Source organism: Phalangium opilio, unplaced genomic scaffold (assembly GCF_054372755.1).
Source record: "Phalangium opilio isolate 3A_F unplaced genomic scaffold, DU_Popi_V2 ptg000082l_1, whole genome shotgun sequence".
In the NCBI taxonomy this organism is placed as follows: domain Eukaryota; kingdom Metazoa; phylum Arthropoda; class Arachnida; order Opiliones; family Phalangiidae; genus Phalangium; species Phalangium opilio.
In genome coordinates, this window is record NW_028324189.1 from 4,842,127 (window position 1) to 4,865,489 (window position 23,363).

General features: G+C 33.7%; 5 protein-coding genes across 7 annotated transcripts; 2 read left to right on the forward strand and 3 right to left on the reverse strand.

Annotated features, from left to right (window-relative positions):
* The first annotated feature begins 795 nt into the window (after positions 1-795).
* On the forward strand, positions 796-12,705 carry Sap-r (prosaposin). 3 transcript variants are annotated; one of them, XM_089847871.1, is made up of 28 exons: positions 797-951; positions 1,429-1,547; positions 1,629-1,783; positions 1,851-1,988; positions 3,171-3,296; positions 3,371-3,487; positions 3,578-3,640; positions 6,801-6,854; positions 6,936-6,986; positions 7,066-7,146; positions 7,550-7,618; positions 7,696-7,755; positions 8,471-8,548; positions 8,612-8,686; positions 8,756-8,815; positions 8,888-8,947; positions 9,009-9,161; positions 9,221-9,277; positions 9,421-9,477; positions 9,554-9,601; positions 9,663-9,818; positions 9,884-10,544; positions 10,612-10,917; positions 11,005-11,093; positions 11,162-11,363; positions 11,939-12,087; positions 12,154-12,345; positions 12,416-12,705. In XM_089847871.1, the coding sequence occupies exons 2-28, from the start codon at positions 1,505-1,507 to the stop codon at positions 12,452-12,454; spliced, it is 3,339 nt and encodes a 1,112-aa protein (XP_089703997.1). In that variant the 5' UTR covers positions 797-951; positions 1,429-1,504; the 3' UTR covers positions 12,455-12,705. The 3 variants fall into 3 exon arrangements, with proteins under 3 accessions (XP_089703999.1, XP_089703997.1, XP_089703998.1); XM_089847872.1 differs by having other exon boundaries at positions 827-951; positions 1,426-1,547; XM_089847873.1 differs by lacking the exons at positions 11,005-11,093; positions 11,162-11,363 and having other exon boundaries at positions 796-951.
* Positions 12,706-12,852: 147 nt separating this feature from the next.
* LOC149651087 (inactive pancreatic lipase-related protein 1-like) lies at positions 12,853-15,113 on the reverse strand. Its single transcript, XM_089847203.1, has 6 exons — positions 14,973-15,113; positions 14,579-14,615; positions 14,135-14,523; positions 13,432-13,672; positions 13,166-13,357; positions 12,853-13,103 (listed from the first exon to the last, which is right to left on the reverse strand). The coding sequence occupies exons 1-6, from the start codon at positions 15,111-15,113 to the stop codon at positions 12,853-12,855; spliced, it is 1,251 nt and encodes a 416-aa protein (XP_089703329.1).
* Positions 15,114-15,222: 109 nt separating this feature from the next.
* On the reverse strand, positions 15,223-16,507 carry LOC149651088 (pancreatic lipase-related protein 2-like). The gene is made up of 3 exons (XM_089847204.1): positions 16,474-16,507; positions 15,972-16,399; positions 15,223-15,693 (listed from the first exon to the last, which is right to left on the reverse strand). Exons 1-3 carry the CDS (start codon positions 16,505-16,507, stop codon positions 15,223-15,225), a joined length of 933 nt encoding a protein of 310 aa, XP_089703330.1.
* LOC149651089 (uncharacterized) lies at positions 16,224-23,110 on the forward strand. The gene is made up of 3 exons (XM_089847886.1): positions 16,224-17,914; positions 18,841-19,010; positions 22,717-23,110. The coding sequence occupies exons 1-2, from the start codon at positions 17,789-17,791 to the stop codon at positions 18,994-18,996; spliced, it is 282 nt and encodes a 93-aa protein (XP_089704012.1). The 5' UTR covers positions 16,224-17,788; the 3' UTR covers positions 18,997-19,010; positions 22,717-23,110.
* Positions 19,762-22,730, reverse strand: LOC149651090 (uncharacterized). The gene is made up of 3 exons (XM_089847885.1): positions 22,588-22,730; positions 22,344-22,489; positions 19,762-20,577 (listed from the first exon to the last, which is right to left on the reverse strand). The coding sequence occupies exons 1-3, from the start codon at positions 22,634-22,636 to the stop codon at positions 20,311-20,313; spliced, it is 462 nt and encodes a 153-aa protein (XP_089704011.1). The 5' UTR covers positions 22,637-22,730; the 3' UTR covers positions 19,762-20,310.
* Positions 23,111-23,363: the final 253 nt, after the last annotated feature.

The window sequence follows — 23,363 nt, forward strand, 5'->3', positions numbered from 1 at the left end:
TTTTCACGATAAAGGGGTCTTTGGGGGGTCAAAGTATGCCCGACTACTCCCCTTTCTGACAATATTCGGAAATCAACATTAATCGTTAAACGGTTTTGACTTTAACCAAAAACATATCATGATATATGCCATGATAACAACGCTCGCTAAATTTTATGCAATTTTTAACAATGCTAGATCGTTATCCCTGAACGACAGATAAGCGATTAAACTATTTTTGGATGAACAATCAAGATATTTTTAGCAGCAAAAAGATAACGTCAAATAAGGAATATTCAGATATGGTTGTCCCACAAAATATTAATTAGTTGCAATGAAAATTGTTTATTTAAAACTACAACCACCCGTCAGTTGGTTTTAGGGCCGCCATTTAAAAAGATGGCGGAAAATCATAACACAAAAGCCTTATACCACGTCTATAGATTACAAGGAACCAATGTACTAAATATTAAATAAATCTGTCGAAATGCGCGGACGTTATTCCTAAAGGAATTATTTTTTACTTTTCAAGCCGCCATTTTGCAAGATGGCGGTAGATTAGAAAAAATCTTTCTTAAGTGTAACGTCCCTGCAAAATATTAGCCTTCTAAATAAAGCGGTTTAAGCTGGGTATTGATTATCAGTCAATAAAGACTCTGAATTCTATAGATATAGATTAATATATAATGTAGAAGATTCCAAATAATTATTTTTATTTATTTTTCAGTTGGCTGAAATACAATTAGATCCTTCGACCAGACCCCTAACCTCTACATCTCATTTCGCCAACTTTCCCCAAAACCTCTAAATCTCACTGGCCAAACTTCCATAACAGCGACGTTTCTCTCAGCTGAAGGAGCTGTCTGCTCTTAAGTAGATCTTTAAATCATTGTGAAATTAGTTCAAGGAAGGAACTGATTATTGGTTACCGTTGTTTTGGATGATACATATTCAGATTTTGGAACATAAAAGGTAAAATTTTAATTTAATAACATATAAACTTAATGCATGTAGTTTGTGTGTTGGATTGTGTCACATGTAACTATTATTCAATATCCAAAAACCAAAATAAATGATTAACTCTGCCAAGGCTTAGATATAATTTTGCCTTAAGTTATCAGCTGTTTTTTTCAAGTTCTCTTACACTGAAAAATCTTTATAACGATATAATTCGCTTATTCGAATCATCATTGTTCTTTAAATAATTAAATTGGATAAAGGGTCGAATTTAGTATAATAGTGAATAGATAATGTTGTTGGAATGCAGCCAAATTTTCTGTTGCCTAGCCCTTTATGTAAGGATTCTTAGGAAACAAGTGACGTTATTTGTTGTTTTGTCAAAGCTTCCCTAGAAATTATCTCGCGAAGGTCTAAAGAGCAATCAAAGAGAGGCAGATAAAAAATAGTTAATCATCACTAGAGTGTCACATGATTCTTTGTAATCAGTAGATTTAGAACAAAAACTGAAGTGGAAACTTGAAACTATTCATTCCTAAAGGAATTTTTATTACATTTCCTCGTGAAAATGGGGCCAATGTACGTTTTTCTGGTTGCTTCCTTAGCTCTGGGTAAGAAATAAGACCTTTCTTTCTTAAACAATATATATATGTTCTTTTACTTAAGCCTATGACTTCTTTTATTATAAAAAGTTACTTGTAAATCTGTACCATCGGAGATTTCCAATATCCCTGATACATGTAAAAATTTGAGCTTTGCCTGCCAAGATCTTCACATTGCCCGTAAATGTAAAGCTGTAACAGCTTGTATTGAAATATGGGAGACTATTAAAGTACCCAATGACAATGTAAGTTGAAAAAAACAATATATATTATTCTTAAACAGTGAGGGAATTAAGGTATCTCAAATATTAGAATGAAATTTGCGATGTTTGCCTTGAAATGGTTAAAGAAGCCAGAGATCAGCTTCTTAGTAATGAAACTCAAGAAGAGTTGAAAGAGGTTTTTGAAGGCAGCTGTAATTTGCTTCCAATCAAGGCTATAGCTGCAGAGGTATGTAAATTAATTATTTTAATTATTAATTTTTATTTAATTGCATTAGTTATTTTAATTATTAATATTTATTTAATTGCATTAGTTATTTTAATTATTAATATTTATTTAATTGCATTAGTTATTTTAATTATTAATATTTATTTAATTGCATTAGTTATTTTAATTATTAATATTTATTTAATTGCATTAGTTATTTTAATTATTAATATTTATTTAATTGCATTAATTATTAATATTTATTTAATTGCATTAATTATTAATATTTATTTAATTGCATTAATTATTAATATTTATTTAATCGCATTAATTATTAATATTTATTTAATCGCATTAATTATTAATATTTATTTAATCGCATTAATTATTAATATTTATTTAATCGCATTAATTATTAATATTTATTTAATCGCATTAATTATTAATATTTATTTAATCGCATTAATTATTAATATTTATTTAATCGCATTAATTATTAATATTTATTTAATCGCATTAATTATTAATATTTATTTAATCGCATTAATTATTAATATTTATTTAATCGCATTAATTATTAATATTTATTTAATCGCATTAATTATTAATATTTATTTAATCGCATTAATTATTAATATTTATTTAATCGCATTAATTATTAATATTTATTTAATCGCATTAATTATTAATATTTATTTAATCGCATTAATTATTTTAATTATTAATATTTATTTAATCGCATTATTTTAATTATTAATATTTATTAAATCGCATTATTTTAATTATTAATATTTATTAAATCGCATTATTTTAATTATTAATATTTATTAAATCGCATTAATTATTTTGATTATTAATATTTATTTAATCGCATTAATTATTTTGATTATTAATATTTATTTAATCGCATTAATTATTTTGATTATTAATATTTATTTAATCGCATTAATTATTTTGATTATTAATATTTATTTAATCGCATTAATTATTTTGATTATTAATATTTATTTAATCGCATTAATTATTTTAATTATTAATATTTATTTAATCGCATTAATTATTTTAATTATTAATATTTATTTATTTAATCGCATTAATTATTTTAATTATTAATATTTATTTATTTAATCGCATAAAATATTTTATTTATTAATATTTATTTATTTAATCGCATTAATTATTTATTTTATTTTGTTATTTCAGTGCCGAAGTGTTGTTGATGAAATTGTCCCTGAAATAATTGAAATGTTGGCATCCAGAATGGATCCCAATCAAGTTTGCTCCGTTGCTGGTCTTTGCAATAATGGTTTAATGAAAAGTCTCATTAAGGTAATTAAAATTTAAATAATTAAATTAACTATCTATATTTTTTTAACACAATATTAATATTTTTTACTCCATAGAAACAATATGTTTCTGCTAAACCCTTATCTCTACCTGATGTTAAAAACCCAGGAAAATGCAAAACATGCATCAAAGGAATGACATTTATCAGAAAAGCTTTGAAATTCATCCCAGAGGTACGTGTTTTTTTAATTAAAATTAATAATTAATTATTATAAAAACTAATTAATTTAGTATCATCTGAAATTTATAATTAATAATTATAGAATGACTTCACTACTCTGTTACTTAATTCATGTCTTGAAGAGTTCCAAGGAAATCATGCTCAGGTAAAGTAAAATAGATCTTAAGTCTATTTTAATTAAAATTAAAATTAATGCTTCATTCATTAAGTAGAGAAAATGGTTTTTGCTGGAATAATTTTAATTAAAAGGGTGGGATTTTATTTAATTTATTTAATTAATTAACACGCGTAACTAATTAATTAGTTTTGGGGGCTTTTTTTGTGCTTTATGGTGAAGTTTTCTTTAGTAATCTAGGATTCTAGGTGCTGCTGAAAGGTCAAAAGGTTAATTAATTAACCCCCTTTGCTTAGGTGAAAGGTGAGAGAGAGTTTGATGATTTACATTGGTTGGGGTATTTTTGCGCATGAATGGTACTTGCTTATTTTCTTTTCTTTTCTGTTTAGTAAAGCTTAATTCTATCCTATTTTTGATTTTTGTGGACCTTATTTATTTATGTTCATAAATTAACCCTGGCCCAAAAATAATCTAGATACTTAATTATAATTAAAATAAGGGACATTAAGTATTTGCCAATTTAATTTTATTATTATTTTTTTTTATTTTGGTTTTTATTATTTTTCTAAAATTTAAATATGAAACCATCTAACTCTAGCCTTTACCAGGGAGCCCTATTCCTTCTTAGAAGGAAGGAATAAGTTCCACCTCTTTATAGATTTATCTTCCTGCAAAATAGATTAGATTTCCTGCCTAATTTAATTTTTTTTTTTTTTCACTTAATTATAAATCAAATAAAGATGCAAAATATTTTCATATTTTATTCATTATTTAAAAGTTTGTTATCGTTATTCTAAAATTTATTATGAAACCAACTAATTCTACCCTTTTCTTAAAATAAAAGAAAGGAATAAATTCGCCCCATTTTTAGCTTTATTTCTTCGATTTTTAGCTTTATCTCCTGGATTCTTAGCTTTATCTCCTCGATTCTTAGCTTTATCTCCTCGATTCTTAGCTTTATCTCCTCGATTCTTAGCTTTATCTCCTCGATTCTTAGCTTTATCTCCTCGATTCTTAGCTTTATCTCCTCGATTCTTAGCTTTATCTCCTCGATTCTTAGCTTTATCTCCTCGATTCTTAGCTTTATCTCCTCGATTTTTAGCTTTATCTCCTCGATTTTTAGCTTTATCTCCTCGATTTTTAGCTTTATCTCCTCGATTTTTAGCTTATCTGCTCGATTTTTAGCTTCTTCTCCTCGATTTTTAGCTTTATCTCCTCGATTTTTAACTTTTATCTCCTCGATTTTTAACTTTTATCTCCTCGATTTTTAACTTTTATCTCCTCGATTTTTAACTTTTATCTCCTCGATTTTTAACTTTTATCTCCTCGATTTTTAACTTTATCTCCTCGATTTTTAGCTTTATCTCCTCGAATTTTAGCTTTATCTCATCTCAAAATAGACCCCGCCTCCTTTAATTACCCTTCCTACCGAATTTATTCCTTCCTTCTCTTTAAAGATATGGTTCCCTGTCTTCACTGAGTAAAAAAATAAATAAAATTATAAAACTTTGGGATGACAAATAGAATCCTTTAAGTCACCTGCGGAGTCGTGGACCCCACGTTGGGTCAAGAGTTGAAAAAGACATTTATTTTCTTTCAAATGACAGGCGCGCCAAAAGAGGCGTGGCCAACAAATTGCTACTTTTAGTGGTTAGAGAGGTTAAGCAAACGCGTATGTAGAAATAATTGGTCAGATTTTCCCCGACCTTCATGTTGATTTGTTTAACAACCTGTTTGACAGGGAGATAAGATAACCTTCGCGCCAACACGGGAATTTTAGGTGTGGCTTAAACTGTCGCTATTTTAACACAAAGAGCTGTTTTTAAAATCACTGCGAGGCACTAAAAATACACCGTCTATAGAGCTATCTCAGAAGCCTTAGTGTGACGTCACCCATGCTATTTGCCCGTAGAACCGAAGCGGTACCAAACATTACCGCCCACTGCCAAAGCTAAGCCTGTGACATTTTACCTAGGCACTGACGTCACAACTGATATAGCTCTATAGACCTTTACGATGTAAATAAAGGGGTAGGCAACCCTCAGTATCGGAACATACAAGAGGGTTAATACATTACCATCTCTGCGCAGTCTCATTATACAAAAAGACTACAGCGCATGCGCCAAAAAGCGAGATGGAAGGCAAAGTTTTACCCCCTTAGTTACATCGAAATGGTTGATTCTAAGAACGAAGCGCACTTTACGCAAGCAAGGGGCTGCTCACGCATTTGATAATTTTCAGGATATTTTTTTAACCATTATTAAAACCATCAAATAGTTAAGATTATCTATATTAATTTAATTAACTTTGATTGGGCCACGGGTTATAAGGTCTTAATTTTCCTAATCATATTTATCCGAGGGGTCGGACGTTTGTCAAAATTCCGTACACTTCGTTTGAAATCTGTTTAAAATCTCTCTCGAAAATCTCGAAATCCCGAAATCTCACGTCAAAATCTAAAAATCTTAAAATCTCGCGTCAAAATCTGAAAATTTTAAAATCTCGCGTCAAAATCTGAAAATTTTAAAATCTCGCGTCAAAATCTGAAAATTTTAAAATCTCTCGTCAAAATCTAAAAATCCTAAAATCCCTACCTTAAAAACTGAAAATCCCGAAATCCCTATTTTAAAATCTGAAAATCCCAAAATCTTCACCTAAAATCCCGAAATCTCACATTAAAATCTAGAAATCCCGAAATCTTAACGTAAAATCCCGAAATCTCATCCTAAAATATCAAAATCAGAAAATCTCCTCGAAATCAGAAAATCTCCTCGAAATCTGAAAATCTCCTCAAAATCTGAAAATCTCCTTCAAAATCTGAAAATCTCCTTCAAAATCTGAAAATCTCCTTCAAAATCTGAAAATCTCCTTCAAAATCCCGAAATCTCCTTCAAAATCTGAAAATCCTGAACAAAATCCCGAAATCTTCTTTGAAATCTGAAAATCGCGTTCAAAATCTGAAAATCTCCTTTAAAATCCCGAAATCTTAAAATCTTGGACTAGATTTCCAGATTTCTAAAATCTGAGTCAGAATCTCAAAATCTGGGGCAAAATCTCAAAATCTTTGTCAAAATCTTGAAATCTCAAAATCCCGTACACTAAAATGCCGAACGTCCGACCCCTCGTATTTATCTCAATTAAATCAATCAAATACATGTATAACTTAAGTGTTTTTTAATTTATTTTAAAGTGTGTCAGTTTCGTAAACAATATGGTATCATTCTTCAGATTTGCCTTAAAAACTGTAATTATTTTTATTTATTAGAATTTAATTACAGAAATTAATTTTAATTACTTATTGATAACTAACTCTCCTTGATTGAAGGATGAAGCGTCTTTGTGTGCGCCACTCGGACATTGCAAAGCCTATTTACCAGTAATATCATTAAAACACGGGTCTACATAATTAAAAGGCAAGATTGTAAACTTTTTTATATTCTTTGGGGTGTTAAAAGGGTGTGTCTAAAGAGGAGTGCCAATTATGCACCAAATTTATCGGAGCCGCTAGTGAAATACCAAAATCGGAAAAAACATTGGTAATTAGTTAATTTAGGGATAGATTTAATTTTAGAAGTAGGAATGGAGAACAGAGTAATGTGGGTGTGCGCGCGTCAAAGTCCCGAACCCACTTTCCCGGGACGGGGGGAGGGGGGTATGAAAGAAGAGGCGGGTGGGTCATAGCGACAGAGGTAAAAAGGAATTACGTATTATATTTTTCGCCGTCCCCGTCAGCAACGTCATCAAAACGTAACTTAAGTGAGCCAATAAGATAATTTAAACTTTTCGTTACGTGTTGGAGGGTGGGGCTCTATACTGGGATACGAGTCGGACTGAAATAAATACTAACCGTTCTCCATTCCTACTTCTAAAATTAAATCTATCCCTGGTTAATTAATATTAGGAATTTTAATTTAGTTATTAAAGTATAATTATTGATAGGGACGTGTTAAAAACGCTACATTAGTTTTATGTTCTAAAGTAACTTCGGATGATCAAAATCGGCAAGAAGTAAAATTATTAATGATTAATGACTAATTAATATTTATTGGGTATTGTTTTAAAAAAACGTGTTGTTGTTTTTGTAGTGTTTAGATGTAGTTAATAACGAATTTAACACCGTAATTGACTTCTTATGGAGTAACGAAGTAAATTACACGTTTTTATTTTAAAAGCTAGCATAAGTTTATAAGATATGTTCCATAAGTTTGTCTCTGGTAACTTAGAAACTGGAGCTTGTCATGAAGTGACGTAACCATGAATCTATATAACTATGAATATACAGCTGCGTTACGCTGTCTAACCTCTCGATAAGGTTTGGGCGGGGTTTCGCGAAAGGAGACATCAGTCACGTGTCTGCTAGTGTTAGGAGCGGGAGAAGGGAGGGGGGTGTGTAAATTCGAAACGTCACTTCCTCTTGTCTTGTGATTGGCTACGCAAAGCGCGTCAAAGCTAGAAGGGTAACACCCAAACCAAATCGACATGATAGAAGGGGCATATGATAGAGCTGTATATTCATAGTTATATAGATTCATGACGTAACTCATAGATTCGAGGTAAAGCGACGCCTGGTGAGGCGCTGTTGTCAAAGGCTTAGTACAGACAGACTAAATAGGAAAATGGATTGACACTACCTATACTTCGTAATGCTAAATTGACTACACGCGATTTTACAGTCCATCTTCCTATTTAGTCTGTACTAAGCCTTTGACAGCGCCTCACCATGCATCTTTTTAAGAGGATCTATGACCTACGTCACTTCATGACAAGCTCCAGTTTCTAAGTTACCAGTGACAAACTTATGGAACATATCTTATGAACTTATTATGATAGTAATTAAAATAACGTAAGTATCGTGTTCAGGATCCAAAAAGTGTTTGTGCTAAACCATGCGGAGTTGAAACTAAAAATTTACCGGTGTTGCACTCTGCAGATGTTGAGGTTAGTTAAGTTCAACGGGTATTAGCCATCATCCAACTTAACTTATATCAAATTAAACAATAGGGGGCTAAAATTTGTACCGTATGCGAGACAGTACTTCAAAATATTAAAATTGACGCCGAGTATCCAATTGTCAAGGTTAGAATTTGATCATTTTACCAACTTAAGTAATTCATGACGTGTTTACAAACGTTATACTATAATTAGGCCGAAGTTCAAAAGGAATTAACCGCTCTTTGCAACAAAACCGGCAACTTTCAATTATTGGTACTTTTTAATTAAAATATTAGCGTTTGTAGACGAGAACACAAAAATTACAGCTGCAACTTAATTCTTTAGTGCACTATGTTCATGGATCAATATTTTGAAATGGTTTACGATACTGTTATCAACAGCGTGGTAAATTTGTTGACAACAATTGAAATATAGTCCCGGTACCAAATAATTTAATGTTAAACAGAACCCAAGTGGTGTATGCAAAGTTTTACGCATGTGCAGTTCAAATTCAACATCGGATGAATTAATCCTGGACCCTAAAAGTGTCTGTGAATTTTGTAGCGTTCAAAAATCATTAGGGGATGACGTCAATAAGAAAGTGGCGCATAATTTAATGGTATATTGATGAAACAAACTATTTTGTTCATTTTAATTAAATTAAATAACTTTTCGTAGACTTCCTTCGAAAAAGGATTGCATAAACAATGTCAACCTGATTTTGATTTGTTTGACGTAAGATATTGGCGGGAAAATGTTTGGTTTTTTTTTTTTCATATCAGGGGTTAAAATTATCCAGCAAAACCATTTACTTTACATTTTTGAAAGTTTATGTATTTTATATTAGAGTTTTAACTTAATTTTACATTTGAACGTAGTGTAACGCGTTTGTGAAACAAGCCGCTCCAATTGTCTACAATTTCTTGAGGGTTGGGGTATGATTACTTTCGTAATTACCGTTAATTCTTTTGAGCGTTAATTGCATTTAAGTGGTTAAAAATGTGTATATAGGATCCCGGAGTATTTTGCAGTCACATGGAACACTGCCCCGCATTAAGTGTAAAATAGTGTTAATATTAATCGAAAATGCGTATAGGTATACCAACATTAGAATATTTAGGTACCACCCCCAACATTTGGTGACAACATGACATGCGAATTTTGCGAAGATTTGGTTCAATATGTTAAGAACATTGTCACTTCGAAATCAACCGAAGAAGAATTTAGAACCGCGTTTCAAAATATGTGCAAAGATTTGAAAGAATTCTCTTCGGAGGTAAGTTAGTCCGTCTTCATTTATCGCGACATTATGTTGCAATTGCAATATATACATTATTGTAGTGCACTACTTTGGTTAACGAATACTTTGACCAATTCTACGCTTTCTTGGTAAAAAACCTTGAACCATCGGCCGTTTGTAGTACATTAGGTCTTTGCGATAACAGCGCTGTTAGGGATCGTATCATGTTGCAATTATCACCCTTGAAACCGGTTGTACCAATTTTGTTAAGCAAATCAGAGGAACGTCAAAGAATGATGAATAGCAATAGACCAGTTGATATTAAGGCCACAAAGTTAACTAAATCAACCTCGGTTAAACAACCAGTTAAATTACAACCTGCTGAAAAGATTACTTCCGGAATTGAAGTTGAAGAGAGTCACAATACAAAGGATAGACGTCTTCATCGTATTCCATTGACCAGGATTGTTGAGTCGAACAGCATTGACGCTATGCCCGTTGGTGGACCGAATGCCTTTGTACAAAATGATATTGAATGCTCTCTCTGCAAAGCCGCCGTCATGTTCTTGGAACGAGGTTTGGAAAGCAACAAATCCGAGGAGAGAATCCGCAAAGCTCTGGACGAAGTTTGCACTTTGTTCCCATCGGAACTCAACGGCCAATGTCAAGATTTTATCAACGCTTACACTGAAATGTTTGTTGCTCTTATTATTCAGGAAGCGAATCCGAATGTTGTTTGCGCCATTGTCAAAGTTTGCACCGGTTGGTTTGTTGGTTTAATATTATTCAACTTAATGTTGAAGAAATTTACGCAATTCAACATTTTTAGTTGAAGATGCTCAATTACCCAGAGATTTTAACGAAGAGTATGTTAAGGAAAATAGAGTAAAATTTGTGCAATGTGAATTATGCAAGAAGGTTATGGAATACATTGAAAATTACGTTGGAAGCAATAAAACTGAGGCGCAAATCAAAGCGGCGTTGGAAAAGGTTTGTTCCGAATTGCCTGCAAGTTATAGTGACAAGTGCAAAGCGTTTGTTGACGAATATGCCGACATTATCCTGACACTTTTAACGAAAGAAGTTGCACCTACCATGGTTTGCGCCGCGCTTGGTCTCTGTCCTGGTGAAAATGGTAAGTACTATTTTTCTTATTGGGTTTTTTTATTAAGTGTGGGTTGCTATTTGGGTTCACGTTATGGTGTTGGTTATACGTTATTAGCACCTAAAGGTGGAGGTGACGTCGAATGTACCTTTTGTCAATATGCCTTGCATTATTTGCAAAATCAACTAATGGATAATGCCACCGAGGTGATTAGCTAAAATTGTTTTGCCAGTTTTGTTGATGTTGGGTTGTGAACTAGGGTTGTAAACTTTAGGAGGAAATTAAGGAGGCTGTTGAAGGAGTTTGCGAAAAGTTACCTGCCAGTTTGGCCGATAACTGCGAAGCATTTATCGAACAGTACGGAGCGTCATTAATCGTCATGCTTGCCCAAAAGTTAGACCCCAGCGTTATCTGTGTCGACTTGAAATTGTGCCCAGCCCCAGCCCCGCCGCCAAAAGTTGTGGTTCAACCAACAAGTAATGTGTTTTATTTTTTACTTTATTTGTGCATGCGAAGTAAGGTTAAGTTTGGGGAATTGGTTTCATAAACTTTTTGAAGGTTTTATTTGACAAAAATTAGTTCTTGTTACAGCAAGGCATAACGCCTCTATTATTTTGCTCTGAAATGCAATATTTTGAGCTATTTTTGGTTGTGCGCATAATTCCACGTTTACAATTCCATTTCATGCACTTTATTCGATGTTTGATTCCATTTCACGCGCATAATTCCATACTTCCAATTCAATTTCGTTCGCATAATTCCTCGTTTCCAATTCCATTACATGCACCTGCACATAATTCGATGTTTCCAATTCCATTTCGTGCTCATAATTCCACGTTTCCAATTCCATTACATGCACATAATTCCACGTTTCCAATTCCGTTTCGTGAGCATAATTCCACATCTATTCCATTTCCTGCATATTGTTCCGATTTTCGCACACAATTAAATTCATCGCAAATAATAAAATTCATGTGTTGTGTTTTTGTTTATTGAATTTACACGATGTGTTCAACATAAAATACATGTCATATTTTAATAAATGACTTAGCAAATCTTCCGAAACTGGGAAAATGTGACACTTGCGAAATGGTTGTGAATTACATGGATAAAATCTTGGAAAACGATGATGTTGACAGTGAAGTCACCAAATTGGTTGAAAAGATCTGTACCATTTTACCCATGTCTGTCCGAGAGGAGGTAATTACGCAATTTCTTGCGCAGTTCGCAAAAATTATTGTAAACAAAATGCGCCAATTTCCATAGTGCGCTGCCATTATCGATCTCTATGGTCCATACATTTTGCAAATGATTGGTCAAGTTACTGACAGCAAGGCTGTTTGTCAGGCTATTGATTTGTGCTCGCGGTCAGAGAAAGTGCAAAAACTTGGCGCGGAAAAATGTACTTACGGCCCTAGTTACTGGTGCCAAAGTACTGTTCACGCTGCTACTTGCAATGTAAGTTTACGAAATTCCTGTCGTTTCTAGACGAAGGAAACTCAAATATTTGGGGCTAATTTTGTTTTAGGCCCACGAGTATTGCAGACAAAAGGTCTGGAAAATGTAAAGCAAAAGGTCAAATCGAACAAATCTTTGAAAAATATCTACTTTTTTAAACGCTTATATCTCAAAAGATATGAAATTATCAAACCAAAGCAATACTCTATGGAAAACCTCTACAATTTTAGTGATTCTTTTTAATATCAACTCCAAACATTAGCAGCTATCATAAATAGCTTTTCGATTTTTGTTATCTAATATATCATTCATATAATTAGTATTTTGTAATAATAAAGAAACTTAAAATTTGTCTACAAATTTATTTTGAAATTGGTAAAATAACTAAAAACACGTTTTCAACACTAATTAAAACATTTAATATCATAAAAATAATTTTACACACAGCAACATTTAAAAATGTATAATACATAAAAGTACTTGCTTTCGTCATGACACCTTATAAAGTTAAGTAGTTCTTTTTAAACAATATGGGAATTTGCTATTAGTATCCAAGTACTGGGAACCGGTTGCTTGTGTTACGTCACTAAAGTACCCCATTCTTCCGCAAGTATTGTTCAAACCAGTACAAGCTTTGCATTGGTGGTAAGCGACTCGCGGTCCGCATGTGTTACTTCGAAACGCGCATGTTGACAATATGCTCTCCGTGAAGAGGTACACAGCTCGGAAATGATCGCAATAGAAACCGAATAGAAAATCTGCAACATGGTAACGAAAGCTACAGGTAAAAGCACTTTACCTGAGATATAGTTCTACTTACGGCAACCTGGCTGATTGTATCCACCATTTGGGTAGTAATCCACGTGTCCAATGGGTTTATTAATTCCAACACTTCCTGATAAAAGGTTATGACCGTAGCTTGTGTGTATGACGTCCACGTAATCGGCGTCATCCTTTGTTAAGTGAATGTCGTTCCCATATCCTATGAACAATGTAGCGGCTGGGTCTAAAGCTGCGAGGTTTAAAGTAATTGTAATTGGCAAGTGTCGATGGTTTGTCTAGATGTTTTTATAATACCGGATATACGGGCAATGGTAATTGAATCCCATTTTTTTAACTGACGTCCTATTTGTCCTGTTATATGAGCACCGAGGCTGAAGCCAATTGCGTGAATGTTTTTAGGGGAAAATTGTTTAAGTTTTATCAACTGACTGACGAAGTAAGCAGTTTGTCGTCCAACTAATTCGCTATTGACTGCGGCGTATAAGTAATTACTTAAATGAGCACCCTCTCTCCAGTCCACCATAATGACGTTAAAATCCTCTTCCTAATATACGAAGTTATTGATCAGCTTATTAAAGTGAGACTGGTAAACAAAGGTAGTTTCAAAAGCAAATAGAAATAACTGAGTGAGGTAGTAAGCAGAGCGTTGGTGATGTGTAAGCAAACCCAGTTACATTTGTATTTACCAATCAGGTTTGAAAAAAGAGTTCCATCATTACCAAGGACCAAAATTATTAGAATGTCTAGAGCTAGTTCAAGAACGACGCGAGAGTTGACTACACTCGGTTTCGCAGAGTGCTGTTTAGTCTGTACGAAGCCTTACCAGGCGTCACTTTACGAGTATCTGTGACGTTTCACCACCGTCACTTCATGACAAGCTCTCAGTAACCAGTGACAAATTTACGGAACATATCTTATGAAGTTACGATCATACTGTTCACTGCGAAATTCTTTCGTTCACTTCCTTTTACTTATATTTGCTTTTGATTATAAGTAACTTTCTTACCAGCCTAAGGAAGGCATTTTTCATGCTTATTAGTTTCTTTATAAATGAACTCTCGGCGTAACCGTGTATGATGATTTTAAGCTTATTCTTGGGTCTTAGATACCGGCTTCTTAGGATGGACTCCGGTTTCTCATAATAAAGAATTTCCGGAAGGGTCGGATTACGTTTTGTGTATAGTAGGAAACGAGTTCGTACTTGAGCCGGGGAATCAGGTAGCACGGACACGTGACGAAAAGTCTCGTTACGACGGAAACAACCCACGTAAGGGTAACACGCTGAACTGTCTCTCTTTAAAAATTTCAACCCCAATCTAATAATAGTGGCAGCGTTGAATATGAACAAACCGTCAACGGTTGTCAGCAAACTTGACATCAGCAAATAGCCCAAAGCTATGGATTTAAATTACTTAGCAAGGTTTTTAATTAGAAAGTTTAATCTACTTACGTATTAATTTTAATTGCCTGTTTAGTCGCACCATATTCTAATTATTATTATTAATTATAATAATTTTCTATTAACGAATTGAGACACGCTTTAGTTCAGTCAAATGCTATTTAAAGATAAGTCTCTTATTTAAATTAAAATGGCTAGTTTTCTTTTTTAATTAAACTGTTATAAAAACATAGTAAAAAGAAGTATTTTTTATTCATAATTGGAGACAAGATGGTAAACTCAAAAAATTAAAACTTCGGAAAAAAATAGCATAATTCATCAAAACTATGGTTTAATTTAGTTCAAATATTTACATTTAAAACTGCTGTTACATTATTATTTTTTTAAATAAGACTATTAACAAAGTTTAGAAATAGTTGTGTCATTGAAGACAATATGGACTAGCATTTCGTGTGGTCAAGTACAGAGTTCCTCTGCCCTTGGAAGTACGACTAGAATATCCCACAGTACCACATCCGGCACCACAATCCTTGCACTTGCCTTCTTTGTATGCCTTGTATCCACCAGAACATGGGAAAGCAGTCATTTGGCAGGTTTTTGAGGGTTGTAATGATTCGGTGAACAGCTCTACTGATCTTTTATGACTGCAGGCAATCGCAACTGAAATATAAATGAGTTAAGTATGGTTTATGACTTCACTTATAATAGAGTAGCTGCATACATAAGCTACAGCCAGGTTGATTGTTTCCACCATTAGGGTAGAAATCCACGTGTCCGATAGCTTTCTTTATGCCAAAATCCCCAAATATTATGCTAGTGCCAGCGCTAGTGTGAATGATGTCCACGAATTTAGCGTCATTTTTCGATAAATGAACTGTCGCGTCTCTGTCCTCGAAGCTTGGACCAGCTGGATCCAAACCGGTAATGCGGTCCATTTTCTTATTGAAGTTCTTGATCATGTTCTTTCCAACCATTCCCATTAAATGAGCGCCCAGACTATAACCAACTCCGTAAATCTTTTCAACTTTTAATCCTCTCTTTTGAACGAGTAGTGTGAGTATGACGCTAAGTTCTCTGGCAACCAGTTCCGAGTTTACAATGGATTGTCCGTAAAATGGTAGAACGGCGCCTCTGCCCCAGTCAACCACAATCAAATTACAGTCTTCCTGAAATTGACCACGTAATTTGAGACGCCGCGTTTATATCGGATCATAAGTTTATAAGAAATGTTCCATAAGTGTGACACTTCCTATACTTCGTAATGCCAGAGACTTGCTGGGAGCTCGTTCGAGAACGACAAGCGAAAAATTGACTATACTCGGTTTTCTAGTCCATCTTCTCATTTAGTTTGTACTTCATGACAAGCTCTCAGTAACCAGTGACAAACTTATGGAACATATCTTGTGAAGTATATCGCATGAAGTGAAGACTCGAATATCTTTACCTTTTGTAAAAAGCTGTCCTTCATTTGCTTCAACCAATCCTTTGTGGAATCTTCGTTAAATCCATGACTGATAATAACCGTTAGCTTATTGGCATCGAAGAAACCAGTACTTATGGTATTATGGTCCTTGTAATGGAGCGTTACCGGACTGTCCTTATTGCGTCTAGTATACAGGAAGAATTTATTTCTCAGTTTTTCCGGGTTTTCCGGATTCAGATCGATAAATCCAAAAGGCCCGGTGATTTTTGAAAAACATCCCAGATCTTCGTAGCAAACTTCGTCTTTGGCAGTTTTGGCATAATTGTTTAATAAAGGTTGCCCTTTCGAAATCAATTCCGTGTCCTTGGCAACGGCCAACGCTTCAGCTCTCTGAAGAAAACTGTCCTCGTTTTTAAGGTAAATTCCATTAGCGATGACCAAAGTAGAGGCTATAATATAGGTTATATGTATTTAATTCCTGGAATACTTCGTAATATTCTTCCAGAAAATTTATAAAACAAACCTAAAATAAACCCCAGGAGAGACGCGACTCGCATCTTTAATAAATATTACAAATTGCTCCGAACCAGCAGAAGATAAATGTCAATTTGTTCAACAAACACACCTGAACGCTGTATTTAAGTTTTCCAAAACCAGGATAATTTTTATAATTATCAGTTAAATTTATTATCAATTTACGGCTATTAATCCGGCAATTAACGCGGAACTTGATAATATTCTCTGGGGCTTAGCGTTTTAATATCACACCATCCATTGTATGACGTATTTTGTTATCTGTCATATGGATTTACCGTCTTATTTTCCCAAGGGACTTAGGATTAACGGTTGACAAAGACCTCGTTAAATAATAGTTAATTTACGAAGCGAAAATAATCGTTGACAGTTTCAGTTTACAATTTTCAGATAAATAATTTTATTATGTCATAATTTAGTTTACAGCCCACATAATTCCTGTCAGTTATAAAAAGACTCTTTAACCATGACCTCTGTATGGTTTTTCTTCATGGGGCACTTGTCCCAATTGTTTTTCTTTATGATATCGAAAACACAAGCGTATTACCATGGTATCAGCCCCTCCCAAAAAAGAAGCCTCTAGATTTAGACGAAAACTAATATATAAAATGTGTCCACACCCCTTTTCAAAGTACACGTATTATCGTATACAGAACACACTCGAAATATTCCTCATTTTCACCTCAAACAACAGAGACACCGCGAGCTTTGTGTACCGTTATGTTTGCGCAAGATAGAATTCGTCGCGGGTATTTCCGTATTCTATTGTTTTATGGAATGTCTCAAGGTATGTTGATCAGTTTTACGTTGATAGTCGATTCCCATTGAAATAACCAGAAGGGGATAATAGAAGAAGGGTGACACTCTGTATCCTCTTAATACTTTAGTAATGTAAAATGGTTCTTCCCAGGGCTCACCGTTTTTGTTTGCTCTCCTGCTCATTAAATTTCAGATGGGCCTGGCACCGTGCTAGGGGGGAATTCTATAACTGTTTGGTACTAAATCCTCAGCAATTAGCCAACAAACCTTGATTGTCTTAACGTGGGACAAAAATCCACAAGCGCATGCGTACTTGCAAATAGCGCTAATAGAGTATAATGATGAGGGAATTATTTATGGCGTATGTAATTCGGTTTAGTAACCTTGAGTACTCCAAATGTAAAATGATATTGGGAAGAATCAGGTTACAATTACCCCGCTTTGAGGTACACTTCTCTCGAAGAGAAGTATAGAATACTTCTGATATAACCTTTAATGTTAACGTAGCTGTCTTTGGTCAATTTTACTTCGATGACTATTTTAATATGACGGATTGTTTCACGTGCTTACTGGATGTCTCCCGCGAGCCTTATAATAAAGATCACCCTTGCCTGGTACCTACCGACGAAAAGGATTTGGCCCGATGCAGCAGGAATGCCCATTTTTGTCAAGTAAGCGGTAAAGACGATTATTTCCACTAGAGTGGATAGTTTTTTGTAGTTTCCGCTTCGTGAGTTTCATCCATTCACGAGTGTGTGACGGTTTCCGTAATACGTAATTTTACTTCTATTGACAACTACTCCACTTAATTTAATTACGTATCCGAAAGATTAATGATAGCGAACGTTGATTTTAATTATAACCTATTTATTATTTAACAGTAACGACAAAGATTTTTAATAATTGATCAATTGTAGTCCTACGAAAATGAAGGGAGTCGAAGCACTGATGGATTCAAAGTTATAGAGAAACTCGTGCTATGTAAACTATGTCCCTAGACGCAGTAAAACTCCTTTGAAATACCTCTGACCATAAGTTTATAAGATACGTTCATAAGTATAACATTTTCCTATACTTCGTAATGCTAGAGACTTAATTTACTGAGAGATAGTTTGAAAACGACAAGCGAGAATTGACTACACTCGGTTGACGTTGCAGTCCATCTTCCTATTTAGTCCGTGCTAAGGCTTTGACAGCGCCTCACCAGGCGTCGCTTTACGAGAATCTATGACCTACTTCATGACAAGCTCCAGTTTGTAACCACTGACAAACAAACTTATGGAACATATCTTATGAACTTATGGTCTGACAAATAATGTACAATTCCAGCTATTTTGGCTTAATTAATTCCAGTTTGGGAATAGTTTAAAAATCAAGCGTGCTAGTGAAAGAATATTGTTTTAATTAGATGCAAGGTAACGTTGTGAATAAATAGTTAAATATGTTTTTCCGTTTTTCCATGGAAGATAATTACTAATTCATACGCAGACGCTATATTCGAGAGACTTAACTTCGAAATGGAGAAACTTAGAAATTTGTCTCATCGGATTCAAAAGGGTTTTCGTTATTTTGAATTTTTCATTCGCTTTGAACTTAGGTTGACGTAACGAGGGTCGGTGGAGCTTTGGTATTGTTCGAAAGACGCTGCGCGACTCAATGCCAACCTGGATGTTTGGAAAAGGGGTTCGGTATCGTCCGTAAAATGTGTACGTTCTGTTGCCCTGACGACCCGGCTTGTGGCGAAGACTATTAATTCTTAAAAAAAAGGTACATATTTGACAACTCTAAATAACCGGCGCTACGCAACTAGAACCCGCAGTTAGAGAGGGTGAATCTTACTGTCTTTAATTATTCTAAGAAGAATTTTCACGCACGCGTTGCGCCTCGTTTCAACGTGAGTCTCCTGAGATATCTTAATCTCCCGCAATTTTTGAAAACATCTCCCTACATCCTACCCACCTTCACAAAAATAATACTTTTCAGTTTTAAAATTACGCGTCAAAAGCAAACTAATTTTCAGTGAAAAGGTAATTAAAACTTGACTCTAAATAAACAATCAACAGCGGTACTGAAATTTAGTACAACCATAAGTTCATAAGATATGTTCCTACCATAAGTTTGTCACTGGTTACAAACTGGAGCTTGTCATGAAGTGACGTAGGTCATAGATTCGAGGTAAGGCGATGCCTGGTGAGACTCTGTCAAAGATTTAGTACAGACTAAATAGGAAGATGGACTGCAAAATTAACCGAGTGTAGTCAATTCTCGGGTCGTTCTCTAATCGAACTAGCTCTCAGTGTCTCTGACATTACGAAGTATAGGCCTAGGTAGTCATATACTTATGGAACATATCTTTTAAACTTATGGTACAATTGAGCAGGAATATAAAGATAAATTTAGAATATGGGAAACTCAATTTGATTTTCTTTAAAATTTACTAATTATATTTATTTTAATTCCAATCAATTTCGTTATAAATTGCCTTGCGATGACGTCTTTGAAATAAAAAGACAAGAGATTTACAGTAAACGCGTAATATTTATTCATCACAAAACTTAAAACTCTTAGATTAATATATATACAGTACATATATAGTTTTGTTCATTTCGGCTAAATTCTATATCATCTTGTTGCGTTTTCAACAATATATATTTTATATTGTACAGTTTATATTACACAATATAGTTTTGCAATATGATATATTACCTGTATTTATATAGCGATTTTTCGTTGACTCCCGTGTTTATATTAAAATCCAATATTCCCTATACATTGATATACTGTCTTTAAAAGGGATATTTTAAATTCAATACAGTTCTGCTGAGTTCCTTTCCCGAAAAGTGCACACGAGTTTAAGAAAGAGAGTAAGAGAGATGTAGGTTTTCTTAGGATCGATATTCAGTTACTTTTAAAATATATACTAAGGAAAACAATCCTTCCTTATTTTTCTTTCCAAGGAAATCACATTTTGGAAATTTGGTAATGTTGTTTGTTCTCTTTTTTTTTTTGACCGAAATAGAGTTAAATCTTTTTAAAAATTTCGATTTTTTATCTTTAATATTTATTTTTAGCTATATTGTTGTATTAAGTATCGACACAAGTAAAAAATACTAAGTAAGGCAATTGTCCATTGTCCTGGTTGCACCGCATTTGCCGCTGTACCAGTACCATTATTGCAAAGACTGCCTCTGCAACATTGCCGGCAGAAGAATAATTTCGTTCGTTCTCCCAATGTAATACATCCGCTATCGCAATCTTTAGCGCAATTGCGTTCGATGGACCAAAATTTTCTAGATTTATCTTCACTTTCCAAACTGTATTTTACTCTAGTCACCTGGATAAAAAAACGCGACAATACCTTATTAATTTTTATTATATCTATTCAATTAACTTCTTTGAAATATTTAGTTCATTCTTGGCCTAGAAGAATAATTTTTCGAGTAAGCAAATTAAATTTTTATCTTTCGTCTTGTTGGGTTGAAACGGCTGACAGTGTCATTGGGAACTAAAAAGAACCATTAGGGAGGAGGGAACAAATAAACTTCTACATAAGGAGACTGTCTGAACTTTTAAAGAGGTGGAACTATAGAGAAGTATATATATACTGAAAGGATCGATGGGAAGGAAATAAGCCTAGACAGAAACGTAGACGTTTCCAATGTCAGCTGTACCCCTAGGGCAAGTCTTCAGATTAGTGCCAACAATAATAGTAATAAAATCCGCCTGTCTTATGCATTGGCTACTAGCATGGAGAAGTACAATAATATAATGAAATTTCTAAATGGAAAATGGCATTAAGCTATGGTTCATAAGTTTATAAGATATTTTCCATAAGTATGACACTTCATATACTTCGTAATGCTATCTTGAGATAACTAGTTCGAGAACGACAAACGATAATTGAAGTCCTACACTCGGTCGGTTAAATTAATTTTGCAGGACTTCCATCTAGGTCCTATTTAGTCTGTGCTAAGAATTTGACAGCGCCTCACCAGGCGTATTCGCTTTACCTCGAATCTATGACCTACCTCACTCACTTCACGACAAGCTCCAGTTTCTAAGTTACCAGTGACAAACTTATGGAACATATCTTATGAACTTATGTTATGACTAATATATTAATGATTAATTTCCCAAGGCGCTAGTCTGAATTAAATTCATAGATGAATATTCATTAGTATATGAATCTTTAGCTGGGCCGAACGTCTAAGCTTATTTTTAGTTGATGACTGGGAGGGCTTATTTTATAGGCAATTGGAGGAGAAAGTTGCTTATTTGGCAGCTACAACAACACAAAAGTACCATTAGCTAAGCCCCTTCCTTTTAACTCAATTATCGCTTCTGACTTCCCTGTCAATTAGTTCCAAAAAGGTGCTAATTGGATGATGAAAGTGCGATGACTTTTGGCAAAGAGGAAATAAACAAGATAAACAAAGGGGAACTTTTATTTTGGATATAAAATAATAAATCTATAGAAAAGGTGACTGCGTGGTTTCAAGTTTTCAACAAATTTTGGCCCCAAACCAAGCCGCTCAATGACAATAGAATTATAGTAGAACCGCCCTTGGAACAGGTAAATCTTCAAGTATATAACTTGTTTGTTCTGTAGTAAATTCTGTACTCATTCCAAGGTTGGTTTCTACTATATAATATATTGTCTCTATAGTATTTGAGCTGCCTTTAAAATTTCAATAAACTAAACCAATTTCTCAATAAAAATGACACCGCTGCAGTTTTATATATTTGTTAGTTTTGCCCATACCAATCTGCTCAAACGGTATAACACAAAAATCAATTTCTCAATAAAAACATTTAGTCAATTTTGCAGTTTTCATTGGGAATTTTTGCCCCTACCACTCTACTCAAACGGTATAATAAAATAAATAAGTAAATAAAATATCAATTTATCAAGTCAAGTTTTCACGTCACGCAAATGATAAGTAAATAAAATATGAATTTATCAAGTCAAGCTTTCACACAAATGATAAGTAAATAAAATATGAATTTATCAAGTCAAGCTTTCACACAAATGATAATTATCAAATTGAATTATCAATTTTCCAAATGAAGAATTGAACATTTATTTATTGAAACACTTACCATGCAAAAATCTTCTCCTTGTTTACATTGTTTTTCGTAATGACTGGAAGAATTTAGCGTTTGACAATCGCTGTGAGTGTTAGAACTGCACGTGTAACAGGTCAAATTTTTTGGATGGGTTATCAAACCACTCACTAAGTTTATCACTATACGCAAAAAGAAAAAAAAAAAATGTGTCGGATTCGGTTGGTCGAATTTTCCAAGGTAATATTATAATTTTCTTTTTTTAATATAATATACCTACCAAAAGGCGTTGCGACCAAAAGAAGAAAATGATTAAAGTTGAACTTCATTCTATAGCAAATTTTTCTAAAGGTCTATGGACCCTTACATTACGTATATATATTGACATATATATTTTAATCTAATCTAGAGAATGGAAAATATCTGCACTGCATTTATCGTCGCGATGCGCTATTCTTCATCTTTTCGTTGAATGAAAGGTGTTCTAAAACCCACGTTGAAATCAATCGCATCGTTGTTCAAATAACTAACTGAACTGAATTATATTTAAGTAATGGAGTGAGTTACCAGGTTCAACAGACAGGGACAGTGCCGGTCGACTTCTGAGAAATCACACTGTTATCTATGAATTCAGGTTTTCTGGCTCAGGCTCAAAATAATACCCTGCTTTAACAGAATCGATCCATGCTATTTATAGATTATATTCAAGCATTAAACGCCATCCTTCGTTTAGTTTAATTCCCTTTGTTATAGTAGTTGATTAGTTTAATCGGAATTAAATACAGTTCTTTGTTCGTTTGCTATGATACGTGTATTTATTGGTCTGTTTTTGTAAGGGTTTGCTGTGTCTAGACTCATGAGTCACTTCAAACACATGGTGAAGTATAATAAATAATGAGATAGGGTGACAGCCCATGTTATTTTCCTCTAAAATTTAATGTAGTCATAGGTAGGGAGTGCCGTTTCCGTACTAAAAAAGTTTTTCGTTACTTTTGAAACATTTTTACATGTTGAAAATAGGGAGGAATTTAACACGAGTTTGTAAAAAGAAGTTAA

Coding starts and splice junctions, on each gene's coding strand:
- Sap-r (XM_089847871.1), top strand. CDS start 1,505: ATGGGGCCAATGTACGTTTTTCTGGTTGCTTCCTTAGCTCTGG. Junction 6,987..7,065: donor ATTGCAAAGCCTATTTACCA/GTAATATCATTA, acceptor GGGTGTTAAAAG/GGTGTGTCTAAAGAGGAGTG. Junction 8,687..8,755: donor CCGAGTATCCAATTGTCAAG/GTTAGAATTTGA, acceptor TACTATAATTAG/GCCGAAGTTCAAAAGGAATT.
- LOC149651087 (XM_089847203.1), bottom strand. CDS start 15,113: ATGACTGCTTTCCCATGTTCTGGTGGATACAAGGCATACAAAGAAGGC. Junction 14,616..14,972: donor TGTACTTGACCACACGAAAT/GCTAGTCCATAT, acceptor AATAATAATTAG/AATATGGTGCGACTAAACAG. Junction 13,104..13,165: donor ATACAATCAGCCAGGTTGCC/GTAAGTAGAACT, acceptor ACCATGTTGCAG/ATTTTCTATTCGGTTTCTAT.
- LOC149651088 (XM_089847204.1), bottom strand. CDS start 16,507: ATGCGAGTCGCGTCTCTCCTGGGGTTTATTTTAG. Junction 16,400..16,473: donor TCTCCTGGGGTTTATTTTAG/GTTTGTTTTATA, acceptor CCTATATTATAG/CCTCTACTTTGGTCATCGCT. Junction 15,694..15,971: donor AGGACAGCTTTTTACAAAAG/GTAAAGATATTC, acceptor GGTCAATTTCAG/GAAGACTGTAATTTGATTGT.
- LOC149651089 (XM_089847886.1), top strand. CDS start 17,789: ATGACGGATTGTTTCACGTGCTTACTGGATGTCTCCCGCGAGCCTTAT. Junction 17,915..18,840: donor GGAATGCCCATTTTTGTCAA/GTAAGCGGTAAA, acceptor CTTTGAACTTAG/GTTGACGTAACGAGGGTCGG.
- LOC149651090 (XM_089847885.1), bottom strand. CDS start 22,636: ATGAAGTTCAACTTTAATCATTTTCTTCTTTTGGTCGCAACGCCTTTT. Junction 22,490..22,587: donor TTTGGTCGCAACGCCTTTTG/GTAGGTATATTA, acceptor TTTTGCGTATAG/TGATAAACTTAGTGAGTGGT. Junction 20,578..22,343: donor AAGGAGAAGATTTTTGCATG/GTAAGTGTTTCA, acceptor TTTTTTATCCAG/GTGACTAGAGTAAAATACAG.